Source organism: Podarcis raffonei, chromosome 2 (assembly GCF_027172205.1).
Source record: "Podarcis raffonei isolate rPodRaf1 chromosome 2, rPodRaf1.pri, whole genome shotgun sequence".
NCBI classification, from domain to species: domain Eukaryota; kingdom Metazoa; phylum Chordata; class Lepidosauria; order Squamata; family Lacertidae; genus Podarcis; species Podarcis raffonei.
This window is the reverse complement of record NC_070603.1, coordinates 93,534,018-93,560,637: the sequence shown is the minus strand read 5'-3', so window position 1 is coordinate 93,560,637 and position 26,620 is coordinate 93,534,018. Positions and strand designations below refer to the sequence as shown.

At 41.0% G+C, this 26,620-nt stretch overlaps 1 protein-coding gene across 6 annotated transcripts in view; it reads left to right on the top strand.

Moving 5' to 3' along the window:
• The window catches only part of CNTN4 (contactin 4), a 521,364-nt gene that overhangs the window by 167,458 nt on the left and 327,286 nt on the right, over window positions 1–26,620 (top strand). For 5 of the 6 annotated variants that reach the window (XM_053378148.1, XM_053378146.1, XM_053378149.1 and 2 more), the window contains exon 3: window positions 7,785–7,871. The exons of the other annotated variant lie outside the window; for it this stretch is intronic. In XM_053378148.1, the coding sequence (XP_053234123.1) occupies window positions 7,796–7,871 (76 nt within the window). In that variant the 5' untranslated portion in view covers window positions 7,785–7,795. The remainder of the gene's footprint in view (window positions 1–7,784; window positions 7,872–26,620) is intronic. 6 annotated transcript variants of the gene reach the window in all.

The following is a 26,620-nucleotide window of genomic DNA, read 5'->3' as shown; positions in this document are numbered from 1 at the left end:
ACATTTGTGATTCTGCTGCAGGCTTTGGACAACCAGCCTTGGGCTCCATGGACTCTGATCCACCAGCCATGGGAGTCTGGTCCAATTACCCAGCTGGTGGTATGATAGCCTTAGTCTCAGTCAGCTCCTCCTCTGCCAACTCTGAGCTCAAGGAAGACTTGCCAAGTCATTTTTGTGAGAGAAAATGAATAGGGCCTCCCCTCAACACACTTTATAAAAAATTAGGGCATTATTTAATTACAGATAAGAAGAACATGTTGCAGTTTTAAAAACCAGAACAGACGTGAGTATGAGGACAAAAAAACAAATGAGCAAAAACACCCAACCCCATTCATCAGTTTTGTTTCATCAAAGGGGTAGTAAAGCAGCAAGCTGTTTGCCTAAAGGCATCAAGTCTGGCAAGGATAATGTCGCACAGGAAAAACAAACAAACAAAAAAACCAGAGGAGCTGTGCAGATGTAGCACCCACCTCAGGCTATAATTCTTTATAGGTTTCCATCATTTTTCTTGCAGCAGTGGCAGCCCTATCCAGAGCAGCAAGATGAGACATATGCAGGCTAGGAGATGTTTGTGCCTATGTCTTGTTGTAGCTGCAAAAGTAACAAGGAAAAAATGGTAGCTGTGATGTCATATTAAAATCCTCAGACCTTCCCTGTAGCTAGAAGTTCTGCCAGTAAGCACACCTTGCAATCACCAGCTTGAGTATTTACTTTCGCTGGGTGGTTACTGCCTTACTGGGAAACAACTAAAGTCAGGGGCAGAGCTACAGCCTTCTGGGTGATTGTACATATGCAATTATCATGCCAAAAGTGAATGCTCTCAAAGGTAGAAAGTGCTTTTATTTATAGCACCTTTCTTAACATTGCATACAGCTGTAAGTATCCAACTGGTGTGAAGCTGCTCTTATAGTCGGGAGCACCAACAGTATAATGACCACAATTGCAAGTTTAGCTCTAGGGCTTTATTGGATAGATAATATTTTAGAAGGTTTCAGGGTTTTTTTTTACATTCACAAGAGCGACTAATGTGCCAGGATTTCTTTTTTAAAAAAGTGAACATTTTAAGCCTAATCCTTATTCATGCCACAAGACATCCATAGCAATTCCACAAGTGTGTTCCTCTGCTGGTGGGAGAGCTGCTGGTAGGTTGACAGGTGAAAACTTTCATGTGTGGACCAGTACACATAGGGGATGCAGATGGAAACTGAACCAGTCCCTTGGTTAAGATTTGCTATACAAGGGATCACTTCTCAGGAAAATTTAATTTTAAAAAAACCTTGTGCACCTTACAAAATTGAATCACAGTTCCCTCCCACCCACCCCACAAGTGGTTACCGAAGTGTGTTGGTTGTCTAAGGCTTCGCTTTACACATTCTTTAGTCACGGTTTTTGGAGCATATAGATGACTCTGTATTCATCTTGTTAGGCTTTAGATTAATCTAGTTTCTTTTTGCCTGTGAACTCCACAGATGGAAGCCATTCATCACAAAAAAGTGTTCTTTTTGTTCTGTTGCTTTGCAAACTTGGTCTGTAAATTTCTGCTTGACTGCAATATTACAAGCCTTTGTGCTCGCTGTACAAGCTTTTGGGGAGTGAGAATCTTCCCCTCTGTCCATCCGTCATGTTTCTTTTTTTCCCAGTTTAGGTTGTGGCTGGCAGAAACAAGTCCCCAGTCAAACCTTGAGAAATCAGGAGTAAATTTTTACATCCTTTATTAATCCTGCTAAATTGTAAATCAAGCAGGTTTTCATGACCTGGGCTCTTTTCTATTTAAGTTTTAAGAAGAGTCCATTTTTGTCACATGGAATCCGTTTCCCTATAGCAGAGATCGCTCAGAAATATTGCATACATTTGAAGTGGGTAGAGGAAATAGTAGCTTATGGAGCATGTGGAGACAATTTTTTTTTCCAACTAAACTTTGTATTAAATTAGATAGTGGCAATATTGAAGATAATAAATCTTTTATTTCACCAAAATATCACCACTTCCATTTTTATTGGAATTTTAAAAGATTATGCTTCCTGCAGCTTGTTTTTAAGTAGTACCATCCTTGCAAGTTTCGAAACAAACACACAAGCCAGATTCTTTCTAAGAGTAATCAAGTGTCAAATATATAAAGTTATAGATGGTGCCTCCCTGCGTTTGGAGGCACACAGTCCATTTATTCATTAAAACTCTGAAAGCTTAAATGTTTAAACATCCAGAGCTGTTTTGTGTACCTGTCACTTTGGTATTTTTTTTTTTTAATGAACATTGATCATGCTCATCCAGACATATATTTGAATTAAGTAAATAGAAGTGCTTTCTCAGAACACTGGCAGAACTTATTTCTCTGACTAATATTTGAAAGAGCCCCAGGATGCACCTGGGAAGACACTTATCCATTACAGGCACCTTAAGTCAATATTAATCCCAATAAAACATGATCCACTCTTAAGAAAGCTATTACAGGTTGAGAAATAGGTCAGCACAGAACATTCCAGTTCCTCCTGAAATAACCCTCAAATGTTTTTATCCTGCGATTTATCTAGTAGTGTATAAATATGGTTATAATCCTAGGGTGTTACTTCATAGTAGAGATTAGTTACCCAAGAAATGATAGCTTAAAAGTTGAGCCAGCAGTTTACAGACAAGTACAAATATTTTGATAGATACTATGTAGCTTGGCTTTCAAAAACTGAAGCCCTTAATAGCAACAAATGTCTTTTAGATGGGCTTATGAAGAGCACAACTTTAATACGAGCCACTTAGAGTCAAAGTTGTTATTTTGATGCTTTCTTATGGGGGGGGGGGAATGACAGACAGGAGGAAACCTTTTATTGAGAGTGAAAAGACATGCTCTCTTGACTGCTCTTTCTTACTCCTGCATATGCGGAGATACTGCTGTCATGAGGCTATGGAGTGATATTGTTTGTAAAGGGGGGGACATGGCTTTATTGCTCCCCAGAGCAGGGCATCAGAACTTTGATCAAGAACAAACTGGAACAGTGTCTATTGAACTAGAGATTTACTTAAGTGAGAGTGAAATTAGATTATTTCAGCTGAAAACTCTGCAATGTCTAGAGAAAGCACCTCCTTTCGGCTGAAGTCATAGTCAAATGATTAAGAATAGCAAGAGGCACTGGATAGTACGTAATCGGCTTTGCTGGAGGTTGTAATTTAACTGAACAAGTTGATAACAAAAGATTTTCTGTCCTCCAGGAAGAATAAGAGAGGCAGATGTCTTGCACAGCACCATTACTCTTTTGCCCCCAGCTCCGGAAGTGCGTTGCTCCTTCATACCCAACCCTTGTGCTCCTACATTTCACACACCCACTGACAACTGTGTAAGAGTTATTATTCTTTGGTGTACTAACTCTCTATATCTACACACACAGCCATTTTAACAAGAATTCCTTTGCTGGATAGTGTGTTATATTTGGGGGGGGGGGGACTATACCAACACAGACAACTTAAAACAACAAATGTTACAAAAATACACATGGTATTTACATGTGCAAATGCTATGTTGATACAAATATAGACCCGTTACCAGTTCCTTTTTAATGACACACTTCTTCTCTCAACCTCCTGGCTTCTATGCGGGACTCCACTCACCCACCCACCCTCCCAGGGACCAAGCAAGCTCACAGCTCACCTGCAAAATCTCACAAAGAAGAGAGCTCCAAGAACCTGCTGTCGTTATCCTAATCACTCGCTCTAGGCAATTTTTGTCGACTGCCACCAGGGTAGATGGCATTTCCTCAGGCTTCCCACATTATGCCCTATTCAGCAGTCAACCACCTCAGGCAGCAGAATCCACAGGGGCAACAGGTGCCAGTGTAGATCCTTATTCTGCACCCCTTCACCTTGTTCCCGAAGTAGAGCTTCATTCAACACTTTTTTTCCTTGCTTGGGAAGCACTATTTTGTGGTTCACTTCAGGTGCCAAAATGTCTTGGGCCATTCCTGGCTGCACTCTCCACATTCAGTTCCAGGCTATAGCAGGTTTGGTGAATTCAAGCCAGCAGAGCCAGCAGAGCCAGCGAAGCTCTGAGGAATTTGGCCACCCTCCAGGTGCCCGGCTTGAATTCTTGTTGACCTCCTGTCTTCCTCCCGGCAAGATCAAGGGAGGTCTCCAATCGGCGATTCTTCCCAACGTGAAGAAGAACACACCATTCCTCCCCCTCCCATCTCCGGGGGGGGGGAATGAGACAGACAGAAATATATTTACATGTCTTTATTCCTGTCTTTCCAGCAGTACAGAGAAAACATGTCTGTACCCTCTCATCACCAGCTGCAGAGAGAGAATAACTCCACCCATGTACTTCCAGTACAGGGTCATGTGACACTCTGAGCTAACATCCGGTGCTCAGTACACTGTCCCTTGTTCCCACGGTACATTTCCATAACATCAGTTTCCTGTTTACCATTCCAGCCACCTGGAGCTCGCTTCTGCATTGCTCCTTTTTCGTAACATCCTCCCCCAAAAGAATCAATGCGTGTTGCAGCAAGCAAAGCGTGATCCAGAGAAGAAAACAAACAGTTGTTATACACATAACACTCCCCTGTTGTTTCAGTTCCACCCTTGGAACTCCCCGCCACTGGTTTCCCCAGTGTACCTCTCTGGTTGTCTGGCTTCCAAGGAATGAGTGCATTTGCATTACCTTGGCTAGCAAATCCCTGTTGTGTCTTTGTCTCTGACTTAGACACAGCTCCAACCTGTCCTCGGTTGTTTACAACAGCAACACATGCAACAGCTAAGTTAGCAAACTCTTTTGAGTACCTCTTGGGTGGTTGACCCTTTGTAACTCTCTCAGACCTACGTATGAGGTGCTGATCCTCTCTGCTCACTGGACTCACTGGACTCTTTGGAGAACCAGTTCCAATGGTAAACAGTGGTTCATCCTTCACCTGTGAAGGCCTATCCATTGTGTGAGATCTCCTCTCAATGACTGTGACAACTGAGCTCTCTGAGCTATCACTGTCACTCTCAGTACCACTGTAATCTGTGAAATCAACATCATCATCTGAATCGTCCTCAGTGGGAAATGTGTGTACTATCACTCTCTCCTGTTCAGGAGCACTCTCTAGAAATTTTGTGAGAATCACCTGACCAGATTCAGACAAAATTACTCTGTAGAGACCCTTTTCATACCCCACAAAAATGCCTCTGGCATTCTTTACTCCACCTGGAGCTTCTGTCCTCACATGAGACCCAAAAACCTTGAAATGGGCAACAGAAGGTTTTCTATGGAACAGTTTCTCAAAAGGAGAACTTCCCAACTCTTTTGTAACCTTTCTCATCTTCGTATAACAGAACGACATTAGAGACTCGGCCCAGTACTCATGTGGCAGATGTGAACTAAGCAATTGCGCTTCCATCCCCTTTTGCAATTCTCTGTTCACCCGTACACAGACACCCCTGTTCCACGCTTCCGCTGAAACAGCAATCTTGTGTCTTATCCCTTTCTTCTGCAGGAACCTCTGGAAATCCTGTAAAAGAAAAATCTGCTTCTCATCTGTGAATAGACAATCAATGTTAGCATCATGCATATTCTTAACCTTGTCACAAAACTCCTGAAACCTCTCCAAGGCTTCCTGTGGCTTTCTCAACACGTAAATCCAGACAAAGTTAGAGAAATGATCCACACACACAAGATAATATCTTGCATTGCCTCTAGATGGTTCTAGAGGACCAATCACATCAGCATACACCCGCTGAAATGCTCTGTTGACCCCGGTCTTCTTCTTGCTCACACCTGCAAGAGAAACTAGGTTAGACACAGATGAATTACATTCCATGTAATCACTTTGTGCAAAAGTCAACAAATATAGTCCATCTTTCTCTCTGGCAGAAAGAAATAACTCTCCATCTTTGTAGATCTTGCAGCTCTCAGCATCATAGGACAGTCTCAGTCCTTTCTTTGCAATCTGTGAAACACTCAGCAGATTGAACTTCAACTCAGGAACCAAATAAACATTGTTTATAGTCAAGTTCAGACTCTTAAGATACACAGTCCCTACGCTGGTCGCTTCCAGCTCCTGACCGTTGGCCTGTTTCACAGCGAAGCTTTGCTTCTTAAACGTAGAAAAGAGTCCTTTGTATGGGGACATATGGACCGTGGCCCCAGTGTCGATAATAAACGCGTTCCCAACGTCTGGCGTGGTTCCTTTCGCCATCATAGCCTTTGCAGGTTTCACCATAGGCTTGGTATGACCTTTGCCTGACGCCTCAGGCTTTGTTGAGCGGCCCTTCGCTCCTTTTGGCTGGCGTGGCTTCTTACAGTTCCGCTGAAGATGCCCAGCCTGTCCACAATTGTAACATCGGACAACGTTCAAAGCTAGAGCTTTCTCTCCAGTAGTCTCATCTGCGGGGGAATTAGAACTCCGTTCCTCCCTCCCCCTGTCCCTCACATCCAGTGCAGCAAGCCGGTTGTGTTCATCCAGAACCACGGCACTCAGGGGAGGTGGATAGGGTAACCCTCCCCCCTTCTTGGAATCCATGCTGAATCCAAGGGTCAGCTCTCACTTTCAAGCCAGTAAAACCCAAAAAGTCTTTTGGCTGTTTACTGCTTCACTGGCAGGCAACTTTTGGGCTGTTTTCAAAATCCTTGCACAGCTGCGCAGAATTCAAAACAATTCCTCTTCCCAGGCTCTTTGAGCCATTCAGTAACTTTCCAAGTACTGGCGGTCGTTGCCTAGCAACCTGCTCAGGACGGGAATTTTTATCTACCACAGGAATTCCTGGTATGCCAGCCTTGCTTTCAGAGCTTGTTTTTTTCAAACGTAGCTCTTGTGAACCAGAGAATAAATCTTTCTGCGTTCACTCTCTTTAGCCCGAAAATCAGCATACCTTTTTTGGGGCTCCGTTGCCTTTCGGTGTCCAGCTGTCTGTTCAGCTTTCTGGCTGCAGGCAGACGCTTTCTTTATCTCCTTAGGTGCAGAGGATGGCAACGATTCATCGACCTCTCACCTCTCATGCTGATTCTCATGGATCATTTAAACCATCGGCAATGCTACCAGATGTCGAATTCAAGCCAGCAGAGCCAGCGAAGCTCTGAGGAATTTGGCCACCCTCCAGGTGCCCGGCTTGAATTCTTGTTGACCTCCTGTCTTCCTCCCGGCAAGATCAAGGGAGGTCTCCAATCGGCGATTCTTCCCAACGTGAAGAACACACCATTCCTCCCCCTCCCATCTCCGGGGGGGGAATGAGACAGACAGAAATATATTTACATGTCTTTATTCCTGTCTTTCCAGCAGTACAGAGAAAACATGTCTGTACCCTCTCATCACCAGCTGCAGAGAGAGAATAACTCCACCCATGTACTTCCAGTACAGGGTCATGTGACACTCTGAGCTAACATCCGGTGCTCAGTACACTGTCCCTTGTTCCCACGGTACATTTCCATAACATCAGTTTCCTGTTTACCATTCCAGCCACCTGGAGCTCGCTTCTGCATTGCTCCTTTTTCGTAACAATTCCCAGGTGGGCCCAAGGATGGCAAATAGGACATCCCTCCACTCTTACAGTTCTCTCTGTAGCCTCTGCAGGCTTCTCATGCTGCTGCTTTGCTGTCCCTTGGCAGAGCTTGCTTTTATGGTTGGAGACGACAAGGTGGATCAGCATCCCTACAAAGGATCGTGTGACTAGGTTGTTTCTTATCTTTTCTCTGTGTTATAGCTCTATGATTTCCTACATCTCTGTTTTTCTTTAGGTCTATGGGCTCAGCACTATCCTCCCTACATTATATGCTTCACTGATCTAATTATGAGCTCTTGTTTGTTTTTGTTTTTTTAATGCAGGTGCGTGTCACATGTTTGGGACCCTTCATCATAGATACCAGGGAAAGAGCTATCCCATGGACAGTTTAAGAAGCAGTTCCAAAAAAGGTGAGAGTGATTTCTGAATGATATAATGCATTCCTTATTTGTCAGTTTTCAGATACTCTGAAGATGAAAACACTTTTCTGTGTTCAGGCTATATTTTCTTCAACTTTGCAGTACCTGTGCCATAGTCCTGGTGATCAAAGTTTGCAAGTAGTTTCTAGCTGGGTTTAGCAGCAGCAGCCCAAATATGTCAGGCTGGGCCAGGATTAGAATCCCAAATATACTCTAGTCACTCGGCCTCTAATATCAAATGGTTAATAATTCGTGGCATAGTTAATCCTCCCGCTCTCCCCATGGATTGTATTGCAATTCTGAAAACAGCAAAAGAGTCTCCATCCATCCATAAGTATTTCTCATAGTGTTTTGTAATTTTGCCATCACTGTGTTCCTAAACATTCATGCCAACTTCCCTGCCTGCAATGTAGTAGTAATGAAACACTCTTGGAAGTGCTGTAGATCACCGATGTGCATTTAAAAGTTGTCAGGGCCAATCTACCATATACAGTGGTACCTTGGGTTACAAACGCTTAAGTTTACAAACGCTTCAGGTTACAGACTCTGCTAACCCAGAAATAGTACCTTGGGTTAAGAACTTTGCTTCAGTATGAGAACAGAAATCGCTCAGCAGCAGCGGGAGGCCCCATCAGCTAAAGTGGTACCTCAGGTTAAGAACAGACCTCTGGAACGAATTAAGTACATAACCATAGGGACCACTGTAATTTACTTTAAAAATGTAAGGCAGCAAGGCTAAGAAATTATTATTATTATTATTATTATTATTATTATTATTATTATTATCATCATCATCATCATCATCATCATAATTTGTCCCACAGAACAGTCAGATGATTTTACCTGATTAGCTAACCTCTTTCTGACAGTGGCTAATGCTGACATTTTAGCCTAATTGAGCTGGTCAAATTATTCATTGCTAATAATTTATCTGATTGATTTTGGCACGTTTCTTTTTAGAAATTATTCAAGGCTGATTTTTCCTCATTCTCATCATTTAGCTTGCCTTGTAAAAGGGTTGATGAGAAAATAATTTATACAAACCACCACCCAGAAAAGTTCTTGATATATTATAGAACAGTGAATGTTCTTCACAGGACTCTGTTGAACATTAGCTTATAAAAAGTTTCACAATGAAATGCTTCAGGGTGAAAAGTCTGCCTATTTCATCCCTCACCCACCCTGGTGATACGAGACTCCTCTCCCATAGATGACTAGTCTAGTGGCAACGAGATTAACAATAGCCCAGCACCAGGAAGTCACCAATAAATGGCAGTAAATTAACTGTCAGCGGTTGTTGATGCTTATGAAAAAACTGACACACTAAGTTGAACAGTGGGTAGGCTCTTTATACAGTTTGGCATTAATTATTTCTTTCGTTAACCAAGAAGACACCCAAACACATGTACCAAATCAATATGCCTGTATTTGGAATTTGTGATACCATGATGGTTTCTGAAATGTTGCACAACCTACTTGAGACAGCTTTCCATCTCAGTGGAATCTGTGTACAAAATGCAAGCAACGTGAATGCTGTCGAAATATAATTTATCCTGTCCCCCACCCCCGCTTTATCCAGAAGGGTGACCCCTAAATGTGACAGTCCAGTTTCTTTGATCTGCTATATTTCCAGAGAGAGAAGAGGATATGCCACATATGACTTCAGTCCTTAAAAAAATTACTCCATGGATGTTTATGTTTGTTCTGTGTTGTATGCATAGCCATTAGTCATTCATTACACTCATAATCACCTGGGCGGTAGGTAAAATAGTCCTACTGACCAATGACTGTTGAGTAGTGGATGTAGATTTTGGATTGGTAATGACTCCATTGTTTAGTATTCAGTTTCTTTGTTACAGTGAGACGTAGAGGAGAATATTTAAATGTGAGTCAAGTGACATTCAAGAATGTTCAGTGCACAGCAGTCACTTTCTATTGTAACAATTATTATTATATGAAATAAAGGTTTCTAGTCTGTCCTGCAATTCAAATGTTCCTGCATTGTTGGACAGGAGAGGGAAAAGAGATCAGTCACTGATGAAGATAGCCGATGGCAGTGGGTAGATGAAACTGTCAAGCAAGTGAAAAAGCAATAAAGCATACAAAAATATTAAAAAGAATATTTTTTATTCTAATCGGCTAGCAATCTGCAATTCCTTCTGCCCGAGGCTCACAGCTCCTCTGCGGGCTAAACAGAAGATGCTCTGAGACCTTTTATGCACTCATCCTAACACAACATAACCTTTCCTATGAAAAGAAAAAGTTTATTAAAGTATATACACACACATACAGAGAACCTTTTGTTTAAATGTGTAACTGTCAGAAGAAACTACAAAAAAGGACACAAATGGGAAGAACCTCTGGCAGAAACTAAAATGATCAGATGAAAGCTACACCAAAAAATCTTAAATACCAAACATTAAACATGTTTGTTTCATGGGTGCACATTTAGTATATAGGTCTCTGGCCATACAGAATATTGTGGAATGCGCTCATTTGCTCCTCTCTATGTTCCATCATGTTATGAGCTGGTGCTTTTGAGATGTTAAGGGTGGTGCTGTGGTGTAAACCACTGAGCTTTGGGGTTGCTGATCGGAAGGTTGACGGTTGGAATCCCTGCGACAGGGTAAGCTCCCATTGCTCGGTCCCAGCTCCTGCCAACCTAGCAGTTTGAAAGCATGTCAAAGTGTATGTAGATCAATAGGTACTTCTCTGGTGGGAAGGTAAAACGGCGTTTCCGTTTGCTGCTCTGGTTTTGCCAGAAACGGCTTATTCATGCTGGCCACATGACCCAGAAAAACTGTCTGCGGACAAATATCGGCTCCTTCGGTCAGTAAAGTGAGATGAGCGCCGCAACCCCAGAATTGTTGACAACTGGACTTAACTGTCAGGGGTCCTTTACCTTTACCTTTATGTTCCATGATGTTATGAGCTGGTGCTTTTGAGATGTTTGCTCAGTGGAAAAGCAAAAGTGAATTGCCTTAATACAACAATAGATCTTCCTTTTAGCAATGTATGGAATTTCAACTATACAGGGAGATTAATGATAAAAATTATTGGTGTACATCTGAAGATGTACCATATTAGGAAGCTCACAAGTCTTTCCCCTGATGTGGTAAACATTATCTGTCTCAGTGCTAAGATGCCTTCATAATCTTCTTCTTCATGCTAAAGAGTGCCTTCCCTAATACAGTGGTACCTCGGGTTAAGTACTTAATTCGTTCTGGAGGTCCGTTCTTAACCTGAAACTGTTCTTGCCTTGAAGCACCACTTTAGATAATGGGGCCTCCCACTGCCGCCGCGACACCAGAGCACGATTTCTGTTCTCATCCTGAAGCAAAGTTATTAACCCGAGGTACTATTTCTGGGTTAGCGGAGTCTGTAACCTGAAGTGTATGTAACCCGAGGTACCACTGTACCAACCACCTCTGACCTGACTATTGACTGTTTACTATTGACTATTGACAGGGTCCTTTCAGTGCTGGTTCCTTGGTTGTGGAATGCCCTCCCTAGTGAGGTTCACTTGGCTCTATTATTATTAATTTTCAGGAGGAAATTGAAAGCATTCCTATTTACCCAGCCATTTGGTGTCTGAAGAATATGGTTCCTGGCAACCCAGAAATAATTGGATGGAAGAATGTTTTTAGCTGTAACTGGTTGTAGATATTTTGCTGCCCTGGGCATCTCAGGGGCGAGGACAGGAGAATAATTCAATAACTGACAAAATTATTATTATTATTATTAGGTATAGAATCATTTTCAAAGGTTACTTGTGGACAGATTTTAAAAAGGGAGAAAGAACTGTAATCACATAAAATTCTTCTTGAGATGAAAAGGTTTCCAGTTCCTGTGGTAAAGTTTTCTTGTTGGGGTGTGTTGCTTGTGAGAAGTCATCCCAACCTCAATCCTGTAGCGAGAGAGAGAAGAAATGCTAAAATGGTCACTGTGTGAGACAAACATTTTCTTTTAACAAACACATCCTGTTTGGCTAATTGACACAATATAGAACTGAAAATGCTATTCTGAGCACTAGCAAGAGAAGGGAAAGGCATTTTGTGCTACCTATTTTCCCAGAGTAATTGATACACTTTGCTCCATTACCAGCTATCCATCCCGAAGGCACAGAAAAAGGGTATTGCAGTACAATTTGTCATCCAAAACCAAATGCTTCTTGTGATCTATTCATGCTTCATGGACTCTCCCTACCCCCACCCCATCCCATTTTACACATCCATGGTCATCCGTCCTCTTCTCTTTGGTTGTCTTCCCTTCATTAACTGCAGCAGTGTGGCTGCCCTCTTAATAGTGCCTTAAGACTATCTTCTTTCATGGTGATTCATCCATTCATTTAAGTCTTGGGTGAAGCTCTTGAAGCAGTCGTTTTAAATAAGAAAGAGAAAAAGAAATTAGATAAATCTACTAGTGGGACTCATTTTGAAAGTTCTAGATACAGTACACAATACTGAAAATTGACTCTACTCACAGATGTTCCTGCTGATGGAAGGAGAAAGATGGTTTTTGATGATACCATTTCCCTGGCAGAGTAAGGGAATCTGTCAAAATATTTTCCAAATTGTAGGTTTTGCACATATTTTTGAATAGCGTGTTTTGCTATTAGTTGGATTTTGCAGTGATTAAATTTTTATTTCTCTCATTCCACTTTCTCCTCTAAACCGTTGTTAGCTCCTATTAGTACATGCATTTTCAAGTAGAATATGATCCTTATGCCACCTGAAGTATGTATTTTCTTCTCCATATTTTTATAAGTTAATTTGATGAGAAAAAAATGTGTGTATCCTAGAAAGACCTAGAAAGACATAATTCTACATTTAACACCATATGCACGGTCCTCCTGTATGTGGAATCTGTTTTCTCTTCAAGCCAGCAGCCAATTGGCACTTCTTTCATGTGTAAAAAATGAGCTAAACAAGGAGTGGTAAAGAGCTAGAAAAAGCTAGAAGAAATTAACTGGAATTGAGTGACTAGACAGTAGTTTATAGATAGTGGTTTCTTTTGCATACATTGTTTAAACCAAGTATTCACAGCTATCTCTACAATTGCTTATGTACATACCTCTCTTAAAGTTGGGTTTTTACAGGAAAAGCAATTTGGATGTGGTTAGTTAAGATACGTACTTCATGTGGAAGAACCATTGCAGCAAGGGTGCACAAACTCCGACCCTCCAGATTTTGTTGGACTAAGTCCTGTCATTTCTGACCATTGTTCATGGTGGCTGGGGATGGCAGGAATTGGAATTGGGTCTCATCTGGAGGGCCACAGGTTCTTCGTCCCTGCACTGTAAAGTGGGCGTTGGAGTACTTTACTGCACTGCACTTTGGGAAGACTCTGGAAGATTATTTTCAAATAGCAAGAACCAGACTTACAGCATATAGACTCAATTTGGGACCATCAGAAACAAGTGAGTTATGTTATAAGGATCTTCTTGTAGCACGTTACTAGAGTATAGGGTGGTGTTCATAGTGTTACCTCCACTGATTTGAAGGCATCTCTTGGAATAAATCTGCTCTGAAGGGTTTGGAGACTATAAAGCACACAGAGTGGGGGCACACAAAGCTGCAGGGTGGAAAAAGCATCACTGAAAATTGTCTCTGTCCTTATTGTGCTGATAGATGCCTTCAATAAGCAGAGAGAACACAACTGGATATCACCCACTATTTGCTTTGAAGGAAAAGGAGCATGCGGCTAAAGACGGTAGCTTAGATCCAAAGTTCCTGTAAGAACTCTACTCACAGGGTGTTCCTGCTAGTGGAAGGAGAAAGATGGTGTTTGATGATATCATAGTTCCCTCGCATCATTGCTTAGGAGGGCTGACAGTGGGGTCTACGGGATGAAGGGAGAGATTAGTGAAAGTTGCCTCCCTGCCTTCCTCCAGTTGAAGCACCCTTTGGATCACAGTCCTATCCACAAAGGCAAAATGAGCACTTCTACTCACAAAAGGAACACTCTGGATCCAACACATAGTAGCTTAAAAGTGGAATACTAAGAGTGACATTACAGGGCTTAAACAAGAAAGCATGGCAGCCTATGCCATCCTTCAAGTCATTTTATGCCTTTACTGTAACTGCATACACACCCTACATTAAAAGCACATCCCACCCCCCAAAAAGAATCCTGGGAACTCTAATTCACCCTTCACAGAACTACAGTTTCCAGCACCCTTAACAAATAAAAGTTTCTAGGATTCTTTGTGGAGAGGAATGTTAAATAGCTGTAATGCAGGCATGTCCAAAGTCCAGCCCAGGGGCCGCTCGGCTTAATCTGGCCCCTGTGGCAGTTTATTTCCCAGGGTAGAATCCAAAAAGAAGGCCAACAACCTGAATCCTAAAAAAAGGTAAACAACTTTGGGCTAAAATGCTGGGAAAAAAAAGCTTAACAACTTCAACCCTAAAGAAAAGTCAACAGCTTCGGTCAGCCCTCATGCATGTTCACTTCATCAAATCTGGCCCTCTTTGAAAAAAGCTTGGACACCCCTGCATGTTAAAGAGAACCGTCCACTATGTGAGAGGTACCAACTAGGAGAGTGATTTATTAGAAGGGTTGCTGTTTTGAATATTGCTGACCTAGACTGATCTTGTTGGTCCCTGAACAGCTATTCGGATTGGCATGAGGATTGTTGCAAACCCTGCATGACTTACTGTCTCAGTGTAGGCATACTAAATCACCATGCCTATACCTCAAAATCTTCCCTCTGTAAGCCGATTGACACCTGAACTTCCCACCACCACTCTAATATTTTGGCTACACTCCAAAATCTAATAAAGCTTTGAAAAGTGCCCGTTCACATTGTTTCAGGAACTCAGGGAAAATTAAAACAGCAACTCTTAACTATTTTCATCAGCTAGTAGTTTTTGGAATAATGGAAGTTCCTGCAAATGTGTGCTAACAAAGCAAATGCAGCTCATCCCATCTGGGATTTTGGGGTAGTATTTATCTACTACAACCACTTTTGGTATTAATTTAGTAGGAAAATGGGATATAAAAATAATCTAAAATGAAACTACTCAGTAAAAGTCGAGACTTTTCTTTTCCAAAAACAAGACCCCCCACCCCCGGGTATTTTCAAATGACATGCCACTCTCAAGTCACTTGTTTTTTTTAATGGAGTATCTGTTATGGGGATGCCACAATAAAGTCATTCTCCTGCACTTCCCCCCTATGTTTCTTCCTTTTCTTTTTTTAGGACTCACATAATCCAACCTTTTTAAATTATTGGAACAGCAATCATAATAGTTCATCTAGGCCGTTATTAACTACTGTAAGTGGCAGTGGGCCTCCAAGGTATCAGATAGAGGTATTTCACCACACCTACTTACCTGAATGTTTAACTCAAGATGGAACCCTCCATGAGGATATTAACACACAGAGAGAGCACATCTTTCACATGGTGTTGTATATATTCTACAGAGCTGTGCAGGGATACTGACTGCTTCATCCCCTATGTTTATATTCTCACCTAACTGGTGATGCTTGTTCTGTACATCTTCATGCCTTAGAGAGAAATACATCTTAAATCTCTTCTTTTCTCCCCCCCCCCACACTTTTCTTTCCCAAGCATCTCTGCAGATTTTCATAAAATTCATACTCTGTTTGTAATGGCAAAGAAATAATTATCTTCATAATTTCTGCCTCAATAATGTGCATTTGGAGAACAAAGTTAAAACAAATGAACATGCATCTGGAAACTTGATTAAATAATCAATAATTTTTATGGCAACTATAAACAAGAATAACATAATCAGGGAATTAAAGTGACCTTGAATCCAGGTACATTACTATTGTGCAGATATTGTTTGACTTTAATTTTTGACTTTAATTTTTATTAATGTAGATAATGGCTTATGCAAGCCTTATGGCTGTATTACTAGCACTCTAAAATTTAATTAGATTTTAGAACAGCCGTTAATGTCTTTTCTAAGATTCTGCCATTTGAAGGCAATGGTAGTAAACTGCATCCATTTCATTTCATTGGGAGGAATTCAGTATCTTGCTAAGTTAAAGTCTCTTAGTGCTGTACTACTTGTGCTAGCAAAGTGGCTTGCACAAAAGAAGACGCAGAAAGCCAGCCCGGCTCACGTGGCTGGTTACACAACAGAGTGCTGTAGCACCGTTACTTCCTATTGCACAAGCAGTTTTACAGCTGGTTACACAACAAGCTTCCCTTAGCACAACTGTTGCACTGGATTTCATATTGCGCAACCATTATTCCTTCTGGTGCAACAGCACTTACACTAATGGCCAGAGAATGCTGAATCTGGTCCATTATGTTTTGAAAATAAAGTGAAATGTTTGGTCATTGGCACTGTAGTATGTGAACTGGAGGCTTCAATTTTCCTTCCCCAGCTGAAATTATGGTAAAAAACCCTTGCCCATGTGACAGTTAGCAAAGTGGGGAGTGTTTTTCCCTGATGCTAAGTGCTTCTGTGTAAGCGGTTTTTACTGATATCTAAGCTGGAGAGGGAAGGCTTAACCTCTGCTCTGTGTGACTGCAGTGCCAATGCCCCCTCCCAACCCTCCCTATAAAAGACAAACAACATGACTGCTAATCAGGTCATTTCCATAATATGAAGTTAGGACCTAGATGTGGTGTTTAATCAAGGACGACACTTTAAATTCTCATTATCTTGTAGGTGGCAATCACAGAGCCTCTTCTTTGCAGTTTTCAACTTGGAAAACTTGCACAAAGGCCAGATTTCCACTTGATTGTCTCATGAACCAAGCAACTTTTTGACTATGTTTGGAACTACAGCTTCATTAAAAAAAAACAACTCCAGGACATGGATACTGAGCTGTAGAATTCAGGGCAGTGTTTATTGACAGTTCCTATACTTTACCCCCTGCCTAAGTGCTAATTCCAGAGTAACAGTATATGTGAATAATTCTTCGCACAGCAGCAATTTCATCCAGAAATTTACAGGTACAGGCATGGTCATGGGACAGAGATGGTGAATATGTGGCTCTCCACATGTTTTTGACTTCCACCCAAGTCAGCATAGTCAGTGATCAGAGGTGATGGGAGTTGTAGTCTAGCAACATATATTATGCCGCCTGTTTCCTTGCTCTGTCATAGGGCATAGCAAGCCCACCTTTCCATTCTGGCAAGTGCTCAGGTATCATACCAGACAGGTATATGGAACTTCACTATGTTTTCTTGTGAACATGATGAGACACAGGACCTTTTCTGAGCTTTCAGATGGGGGACAGGGGACGGGATTGTTTCCACAGCTTTGTCATACTTCCATGTTCTCAAAAAACATACATTCAAAGAACGGATCAACCACTAGAATAATTTCTCTGCTACAAGCTTTGGAGGAAGACTGGGACTTCTAGACATAATAATTATGGGAAGGTAATTGAATGACCTCTGCACTCCAACTTCTCCGCCATGGATCCCCTAATTTTCTGATATGGATGTCCTTGTAGGTTTTAAAGGAATCTGAGGGTTTTATGGCCCATGCTCAGGGCACGAGTCAGGCCTGTTGGCTTTCATCATCATCTGGTTAGAACTGAGGTAGAGCACACTCAGAAGCTCCCTCTTTCTGCATATTGCAGACATTGATTAATAGTGGTTGAGTAATATCTGTGCTTAGTTAGGATTTAGGAACTACCGATAACTTTCTATGGTATCCCACAGTACCTCGGAGCACAGCAATGATTTATGCCTTTATCTGCTGGCCATATAGAAAGTCTCCTTATATTAATGTACACTTGAACTTTCAATGGTCACTTCGTACTTTTCTTAAATACTATATTGGTATGTGTAAAAACAAAACAAAGCGCAATCCTATTATGGGCTTTTTTAATTAAGATAATTAGGATGAGAAAAATGGAGAGCAATTCCTCATGCTTTATAAGACCTTGTCAGCTCAACTTGTATTCACTGTATCATGGTAATTATTGAGAATATATGTTAACTGGGGGGGGAAATGCTGTAAAGTAAAAATGGATGCAGAGATCAGATGTGTTAGGAAAAGATATTATAATGATATATGACAGTGACCTAATTTCTGCAAGCATCTCCCAGGATAAAATAATCCACTAATTTATAGCTATATAATTAACTGACCAAGAACAAAATCAATCATGTCAAAATCATCAAACTGTGTAACAAATCACTATAACTTTCTGAAAAACTGTCTTGTACCACTCTGTTATCTTCACTGAACTCTCTTTATGAATTCAGTAAAGCAAATTAATATACAAAGTTAGAGATCAACATCTCCATTGTTTTACATTTGAGCTAACCAGGATGGGGAGAAGAAGGAAAATCATAGATTATGTGGAAGAATAATTTCCAAGCTTTCAGGGAACTGGACTATAAACTGTTGTTTCTTCAGGATATTGTTATATAGTGTGTATTCTGATAGAGCACATATATAGAAGAGAAATGGAAAAAAGAGTTTGTAACTCAAAAGATCAAAGTGGCCCTATATGTAACTATATCTATCATTGTATAAAGAAGATAAATTGGAGTAGAACTATGTAAACTATGAAATCTTCCTTTGTACATTACAAATCCCAGTAGAAATGGTTTGGTTTCATTTGATAGACACTAACAGCATCATAATACAGCAAGTGGCCCTTTATGAACTGGCTGCCAAGAATCAGGGGAAAGGGAGTTAGATAAAATCAATGTAAGTTGTTTTAGTAATTCAGTTGTAATTCATTGGTCCTTGGTCCAAGCCATGTTCACTGTGAGCAGTGGGGACTAGAATTTGGAAATGAGGTGAGGTGGAAGGGAAGGTAAACTTCCGATACTGCTGAATGGGATTATCCGGAATTTTGGAGTACATTGCCAGCAATATACCGATGACACACAGCTCTACTTCTTTACATCTGCAGGTTTTGTAGTGGATGTGCTGGACCGTTGTCAGCAGTGGATTGAATCCATATAAAACTGAGCCACTGTTAGTGGATAGTTTCCTAGACCAGATGCATGGGAGGTTGCCTGCTCTTGATGGGGCATGCAGCATGATGGCTGTTGCTTGAGGATCCAGGTGACCTGGGTGGTGCAGAGAGAAGCTGCCTTCTATCAGCTTCAGCTAGTGGCCCAGCTCCACCCCTATCTAGAAAGGGATAGCTTAACTTCTGTTGTCTATGCTCTGGTAACCTCTAGGTTAGATTACTGCAATGCATTATATGTAGGGCTATATCTGAAGACGGTTTGGAAAGTTCTGCTGATGCAGAATTCAGCAACCAGGTTTCTTACAGGGGCAAGATGGTTTGAGCATATAATGCCAATCCTGGCCCAACTACACTGGTTATCAGTTAGTTTCTGGGCCCAATTCAATGCTTGTTTTGATCTATTAAACGATTCAGGACTGTAATACCTCAAGGATCAGCTCTTCCCATATGAACCAACCTGGACCCTGCAATCATCATCTGAGGTCCTTCTTCATGTGACTCCCCCACAAGAGATCTGGAGGGTGGCAACACGAGAATGGTTCTTTTCTGCAGTGGTTCCCCACTTGTGGAATGCTCTCCCCAGAGAGACTTTGTTTTTTATTATGATATGTACTTTTGTGTTATTATATTGTTTTTTTAACAATTAAAACATCTATATTCATGCTTAGTATTAATCCATATTTTGGGTTTCAGCGAATCCCCTGACTTCCCTCCCGTCCCTCCCCTGGTTCCTTTGTGTTATTTTTATTAGTGCATGTCAACATAAAATCTTTATCTCTAATTACTTCCTTATTATATTATAAACTGCTCTGTGATCTTTGGATGAAGGATAGCATAGAAATTTAAACAACAGCAACACTAATAATCTTTTCATCTGAAATTAAGCTGCATTTGAGCTTGTTGGGGTCTCCAGTGTCTTCCCTCTCTTGCATCAAGGGTTTTGGCTTGTATTGTGGGTGTATGTTCTGTGTTATTTTGTTGAAACTGTTGCTGCAGATTAGTGAAGACCTTTAGCGAGGAACAATAAACTTGTGAACTTGAATGTCACAACCAGCTGTGCTTTGTGGAGAAGTAGTTGGGTGCTCCCTTATTCCCTTCAAAGAACAAGTGATCTAGGACCTCCTCACTGACTCACAATCATCCAGACATGCAATATTCATGATTGCTCTACCCCACTTTCAAAATTATGATGGCCACAAAGCCAAATATAGTACAAAACCTTAGAAGTGCCATGGAACAAACAAACAAACCTGGTCTGAATATTTGTCAGGAGTTCTGTGCAGAAATGATGTGACAAAGGTTCCCTTTAAAAAGTGAAACATGGATGTTCACCTTTGTCAAAGCTCTTTGTTGATGTTTTCCTCTGCCTCCTTCTGTACCATTTTTTCCTGATTAAGGCTCCCTTACTTAGATTAATGCCAGCTAATCGGGAATGATGTAGTGTTTTGTAACTTAAAAAGTTTTGTTACATGCTGGCATCACTTGAGGGGGAAACGAAACTGATTTAGAGTCGGAGTAATAATAATAATAATAATAATAATAATAATAATAATAATAATAATAATAATAATATATTTATACCCCACCCATCTGGCTGGACTTCCCCAGCCACTCTGGGTGGCTCCCAACTGAATATTAAAAACACAATACAGCATTAAACATTTAAAACTTCCCTAAACAGGGCTGCCTTCAGATGTCTTTTAAAAGTAAGATAGTTGTTTACTGCCTTGACATCTGATGGGAGGGTGTTCCGCGGGGCAGGCGCCACTACCGAATGCTTCCTGCACTGCTCTTATGGAAGATCCTAGCCAATGAGAGTTCAGTGGCAGCAAATTACCTCTATTCAGAGTAAGGGAATATATGTTAATAGGCAAATGCTAGTGAAAAGGATCACTAAAACAATTCCTTCTTTTGGCTTAGCATTAATCAGAAATTACTTTCCCTTTCAAGTCACCACTCTAAAAACAGGATCAAGGACCCTAAAGAAATATCCCAAATATATATTACTTTAATCCTGTAATTAAATATGTCATCAGATGGGATACTGACAGATTGGTGTGTTTCTTAGCAAGGGATGTCTAAGTGCAGCAGCTAAAACACATTGGATGTGTTATATCTGTCACCACAACATAGACAAAAATAAAGCCTGTAATTTACAATACAGGAAAAAACCAAATCATGGTGCAATTACTCAGGAAAGGATATCTAGCAATCTGTAAAGCTGCTGGCCTTGTATTCTTTCTGTTTGAAGAAAAATGTTCCGTTTTCATTGAGCTGAATACTGTGAAGAATGGGCAGCACTCGACAAATAGGTCAGGAAACAACACGCTAATTATTTATCAGTAAGGAAAAGTCATCAGCTGCTGATAACCATTATTCATCATTCAGCATTATTGATTTTTTACACAGAGCAATAATAACTTGTCTAATGAGAGGTTATTGTATAATTCTGCCTGAAGGCTGACTCTGCTGAGAGGGCCATTAACCAGAAATAACTATATTAACTGGCTGAGAATGACTAGAGTGCTGTGGAAGAGATGAAACTAAAACCTGGGAATTGGTTTTGCTTTTCAGTACTGGTATGTGAATGGGGAGCCCTTACTTAAAGCCTATATAATGCTGCAGGGTGAAATTTATTAACTTCAAAGAAAGGCTTCTCTAAGGTATCCTTTAGATTTTTTAAATTTACTTTTAATTTCACAACATTTATATGCAACTTTTCTCTAAATGTTGACTGTGCTGGTTGAAGCTGATTGGGTGCAGTAACACCTGGAATCCTTCGGATTCCACACTTCTGCGCTAGAAACAAACTATTTACTATGTAGCAATGCCCACAAATGTGATACATAGCTTTCCAATTTAGGTTATGGTTCCATGTTTCTGGGAAAGTAGACTCTTAAGTCTCCTAGAAATTGAAATACAGTGGTACCTCAGGTTAAGTACTTAATTCGTTCCAGCGGTCCGTTCTTAACCTGAAACTGTTCTTAACCTGAAGCACCACTTTAGCTAATGGGGCCTCCTGCTGCTGCCGCACCGCCGGAGCACGATTTCTCTTCTCATCCTGAAGCAAAGTTTTTAACCTGAGGTACTATTTCTGGGTTATTGGAGTCTGTAACCTGAAGCGTATGTAACCCGAGGTACCACTGTATTGAAATCAAAGCCCCATATACACACACACACATTAAAAAATATTCCCACACCCTCTGTTTTGGTTTTGGCTGGTTGAGGGTTTTTGCTTTAAACTGTGGGCACATTCTTAATGACAGAACAGGAATTAGTAGGCACAAATTCAACATGGGGAGGTTAGCATGGCATGAAAATTCCTTCATTGCAGGCAGTTGGACTAGATGACGCTTGGGGTCCCTTCCAACTCTACAGATCTGTGACTTTAATTCTGTACTTTCTCAGTTTTTCAATCTAGTCCTATTCAGCAATGCTTAAATTGGAAAGGGAACAAGGTGTACAAACCACCCTCACTTTCCTGCATTGAGTGGGAAGGTCTGAAGTATTGTAAGTGAATTTGACTGAACATGATTACAGTCTTCCCTGCAATCAGAAACCCTGTGGATTCAGTTTCTGGGCACAGGTAGGGATTTATTTTTTCTTCCTATTTACAGGCCAATATGCTTACAATCCCCATGTATACCTTCCCACTTAATGCAGGAATTTATTTTTGTAAGGTGGTGGTGGTAAGGCCAGTCCAGTTATATAATTAACATAATCTGGAATAGAATGTTTAGCTAAAATATATTAAAAAGTATAATGTAGGAAAATACTCTACTGCTTCGCTCAGTTAATAATGATCTAAACCTGTAGGCAGAGACATGAAAAATACAACACCCTGAGAGTTATTTTAGTTTCCATAATGAATTGTTAATGAATAAAATTGTGAAAAATATACATAAAGGGGGAGTGCAAATAATAGATTATATATAATCTGAAAAATACATGCTTTACATTATTTAGATCGTTTTTAATTATTTAGGCATTCCTTGTTGGACAAGAAAGTAACCTTAATTGTAAAATATATTTATTGTGCTTGGATATCTTCATTAAGTGTAAAGTGATTTATTTCCATTATATTTTTCTACTTCTTATGCACTGTTCATAATAGCCATTTGGCATGGACATGCTATGGAAAAGCATGCAATTTGCTACTGAATTTTCCTTAGGATTAAACTTCCTGCTGAAAAGAGCACCTATACATATCTATTTGGAAAATTCATTCCTGTGTCTGCATTGCACTCACAATACACATGTTGACTTACAAAAATATAACCCCCCCCCCCGTAAAACCCATTAAAAAACACAAATTACATATGGGGCAGTATATAAAACAAACAAACAAAAACCACAGGGCGGGCATCAATCTATTAAAACTACTCAACAGACCAGGCCAAATAGCTGTTGTAACAAATACAACAAAGTCAACAAAGTTGACCCCAAAGTTTGGGGTCAACAAAGCTTTCTGCAAAAGGGAATTACAAATATTGGATGCAGCCATACAGAAAGCTGTCTCCAGAGTCCCAATGAGTCACATGTCCACTACCATTAAAATGCAGACAGGGCCCTTCTTTGCATTTTAAAGAGGGCGGGCTGTGTGGTATCCTGGGAGCTTTAGGATTAATAAGCAACACTTTTGATTGGTATCCTGGAAGTCAATGGAAAGCCAGTGTCGCTATGGCAAAAATTGACATCAAATGCTCTGAAGCGAAGGCACCCAACAAGACCTGTGCTGCTGCATATTGAACCAGCTGAAGTTTCCTTTGTTAGGAACTGGGCAAAAGCAGCTACTCTTGTTTTCCATTTGTACAATCAGATGAAATTCAAAACTGAATTACACTGTTGTTGTTTTTAATTGCCAAACTATCCTTTGCTCTATCTACTTGATGAGGGCTAGATAATGGTTATATATGGATGTAGATGGATGGTTGACCAGATCCAGCCGCAGGCAGGATCACAGCCAGTAGCTGGGCAAGGCTAGAACTGGCAGTAGGTAGGGCCTGGGCTCATTCACATACCACTAGGGGTGGATGAATCTGTCAATTTCTTTCAGATTCTCATTTTTCCAATGTTAATCTTGTTGAATGGTTTATTTAAATGTAAAGGTTCATCATTGTTGCACCCGATGTGTATGTCTTTAAGGGGCCAGAGCAAGGGCCAGAGTAAGATAACGAGACCCAGCTTTACAGCTGTGAAACGTAGCAGGTGCTGCTGAGTTGTATTTGATTAAGGTGTGTCAGCATTTGGGTGTAGTATATAAGGAGCAGCACCTAGCTCTCCCATTACCCTGGGGGATGGGTTGGTGGTTGGGTCATGTTGATGTATTTAGTGTAAATGGAGTTTTTGTTTTTCTTATTAAAACCTAGTTTAAGTTATTTTTGAGTCCTTTATTTTTTAATGCATGGTCTCCCCAGCAAGCTCTCTGCAGCGTTACCATACTGCAAAAAGCCAACATCTTTGGTTATGGGCCCAGCTGCTGAGTGGATGACTGCATATTTTTGGACTCTGAGAAAGGTTTGAAAACTCCTTCTCCTGTTAGCGTAGTTCTGTGGGTCTGGAAGAGTTCCAGAATGGTTGACCGGGTTCCTGAAGCTGAGAAGGCTCTGGTCTTCCCACAGCTAACAGATGAGAACTATAGTTTATGGTCTTTTCGGGTGGAGGCACTTTTGACCTCTAGAGAAGTATGGACCTATGTAACTGATGACCCTCCTGACCCTGTGACTAATGCTTGGTCGAAAGGAGATGCAAAAGCCAGGGCGATAATTAATTTGGCAGTCAGCGACCAGCAAGTAGTCTATATAAGGAATAAGAAAACTGCCAAAGAAATGTGGGACAGTCTTGCAGCAGTGCATGTTAGAAAAGAGTCAGCATCTGCATTGACGTTTTTCAAGCAGTTGTACCAGACGAAGTTGCAGCCTGGTGGTGATTTGGCAGCACACTTGAGACGTCTGGAGGCAATACGCTGCGAATTAATTCGAAGGGACATGGACATACCTGATATTCAGTATGTTTTTATCATTCTTTGTTCCCTTAATGAGGACTTTGATGGTATAGCTAGCCAGATATCTGCTGTTCCACCAGCACAATTAACTGTGGAAGGGGTAACGGCAAGATTAATGGGCGAGTTGGACAGAAGGGAGGCTTGTGCCATAAGCACTCCTATTTCCAGAAAGAATGAGGAACGCCATATGCAAACCTGTGGTGATACAACTGCATTTAAAGCTGCAAAGCGTTGTTGGTTCTGCAATAAACAAGGACATTTTGCAAAGGACTGCAGATCCAAAAGAAAGCAAAGTACTCCCAAGCCTGTTTCTGTTCGTCAGTCACGGTTGTCAGCCCAGCAGCCGACATCGTATAGTAGAGACAGAAACGAGCCGCGAGTTTTCCATGCTAGGACAACAGATCGTAAAAGACTTAAACGTGCCAAGTGGAAGTCTTTTGTTGTGGACTCAGGAGCATCTCAGCATATTTGCAACGATCGAAGCTTGTTTATTTCTTTCGAAGAGGAAATTGGTAATGTACATTTAGCCAATTCACAAGTCTTGCAGTCGCTTGGCAGGGGTACTGTTAAACTTGACTCTTTAAACATTACAATAGCGAACTGCATTTACTGCCCGTCAGTGGACAATTTATTGTCAGTAAGGTGCTTTGCTCGTCAAGGCATAACTGTGCGTTTCTTAAAGTCAATGTGTGAGTTTATCGATGGGAACAAACGTCTATTATATGCCCGGGAATCTGATGGTTTATATAGACTGTATTTTCGCACCTACTCCCAATCACCTATAAATTGCAGAGCAGTACAGTCAAGCCAGGGGTTGAGGAATGTAAGGCCACATTCCGGGTGTGTCCATGAGGCACACAGAATTCTGGGACACCTGAATTTTGCTGATGTAATTAAGACAAAGAATATTGTTAATGGCCTCAACTTAAAACCATGTAAATTCTTTATGCAATGTCTATCCTGTTGCAAGAATAAGATTAAGGTTGCACGCAAGGGTAGGTGCTCAGATAGGAAAGTAACTGCGCCATTTGAGTGTGTACATTGTGATTTAGTTGGGCCACTCCCACCATCATTAGGAGGTTCTAAGTACTGGCTCACTCTGATAGACCAGTATAGTAGATATTGTTGGACTTATGCAATAGCTGAGAAGTCCCAAGCATTTGAGAAGTACAAAGTTTTTTGCAACTGGGTAAAAACGCACTTTAACAAACCAATTAAGAACCTGTTTTCTGACCGGGGCGGGGAATTTGTTTCTGAGGATTTTGAGAATTTCCTGGAAGCGCAGGGGACTACTCATGAGTTATCTTGCCCCCGAAGTCCATGGCAAAATGGGCTTGTTGAAGTTGTGCAGCGTGACCTACAGGCAGGGGTTAAAACGTATCTGCACGATGCTAATCTGCCCAAAGACTTTTGGGCTGAAGCGCTTAATGCTTTTTGTTATGTTAAAAATCGCAGTTATCATTCTGGTTTAGATGTCACCCCCTATGAGAAGCTGTTTAAAAAACGCCCTAATCTGAAATACCTACGCATTTGGGGTTCAGATGTAATTATGCATTATCCCGCTAACCAGAAATTGGGTGAACGTAGTGTCCAGGGAAAATTAATGGGCTACCAGCAGGGGGCGTACAGAATTTACATACCAGCAACTGGCAAATTTCATATTACCAGAAGTATGATACAAACTGTAAATTGGAATGGAGTTGCTGTATTCCAAGATACTGATGGTATAGATAATACTGAGGAAGAAGAGGAAGAAGAAGCAGCAGCAGGAAATGGTGCTTCTGAATTAATGGAAAAAGACAAAAAGTCTGTT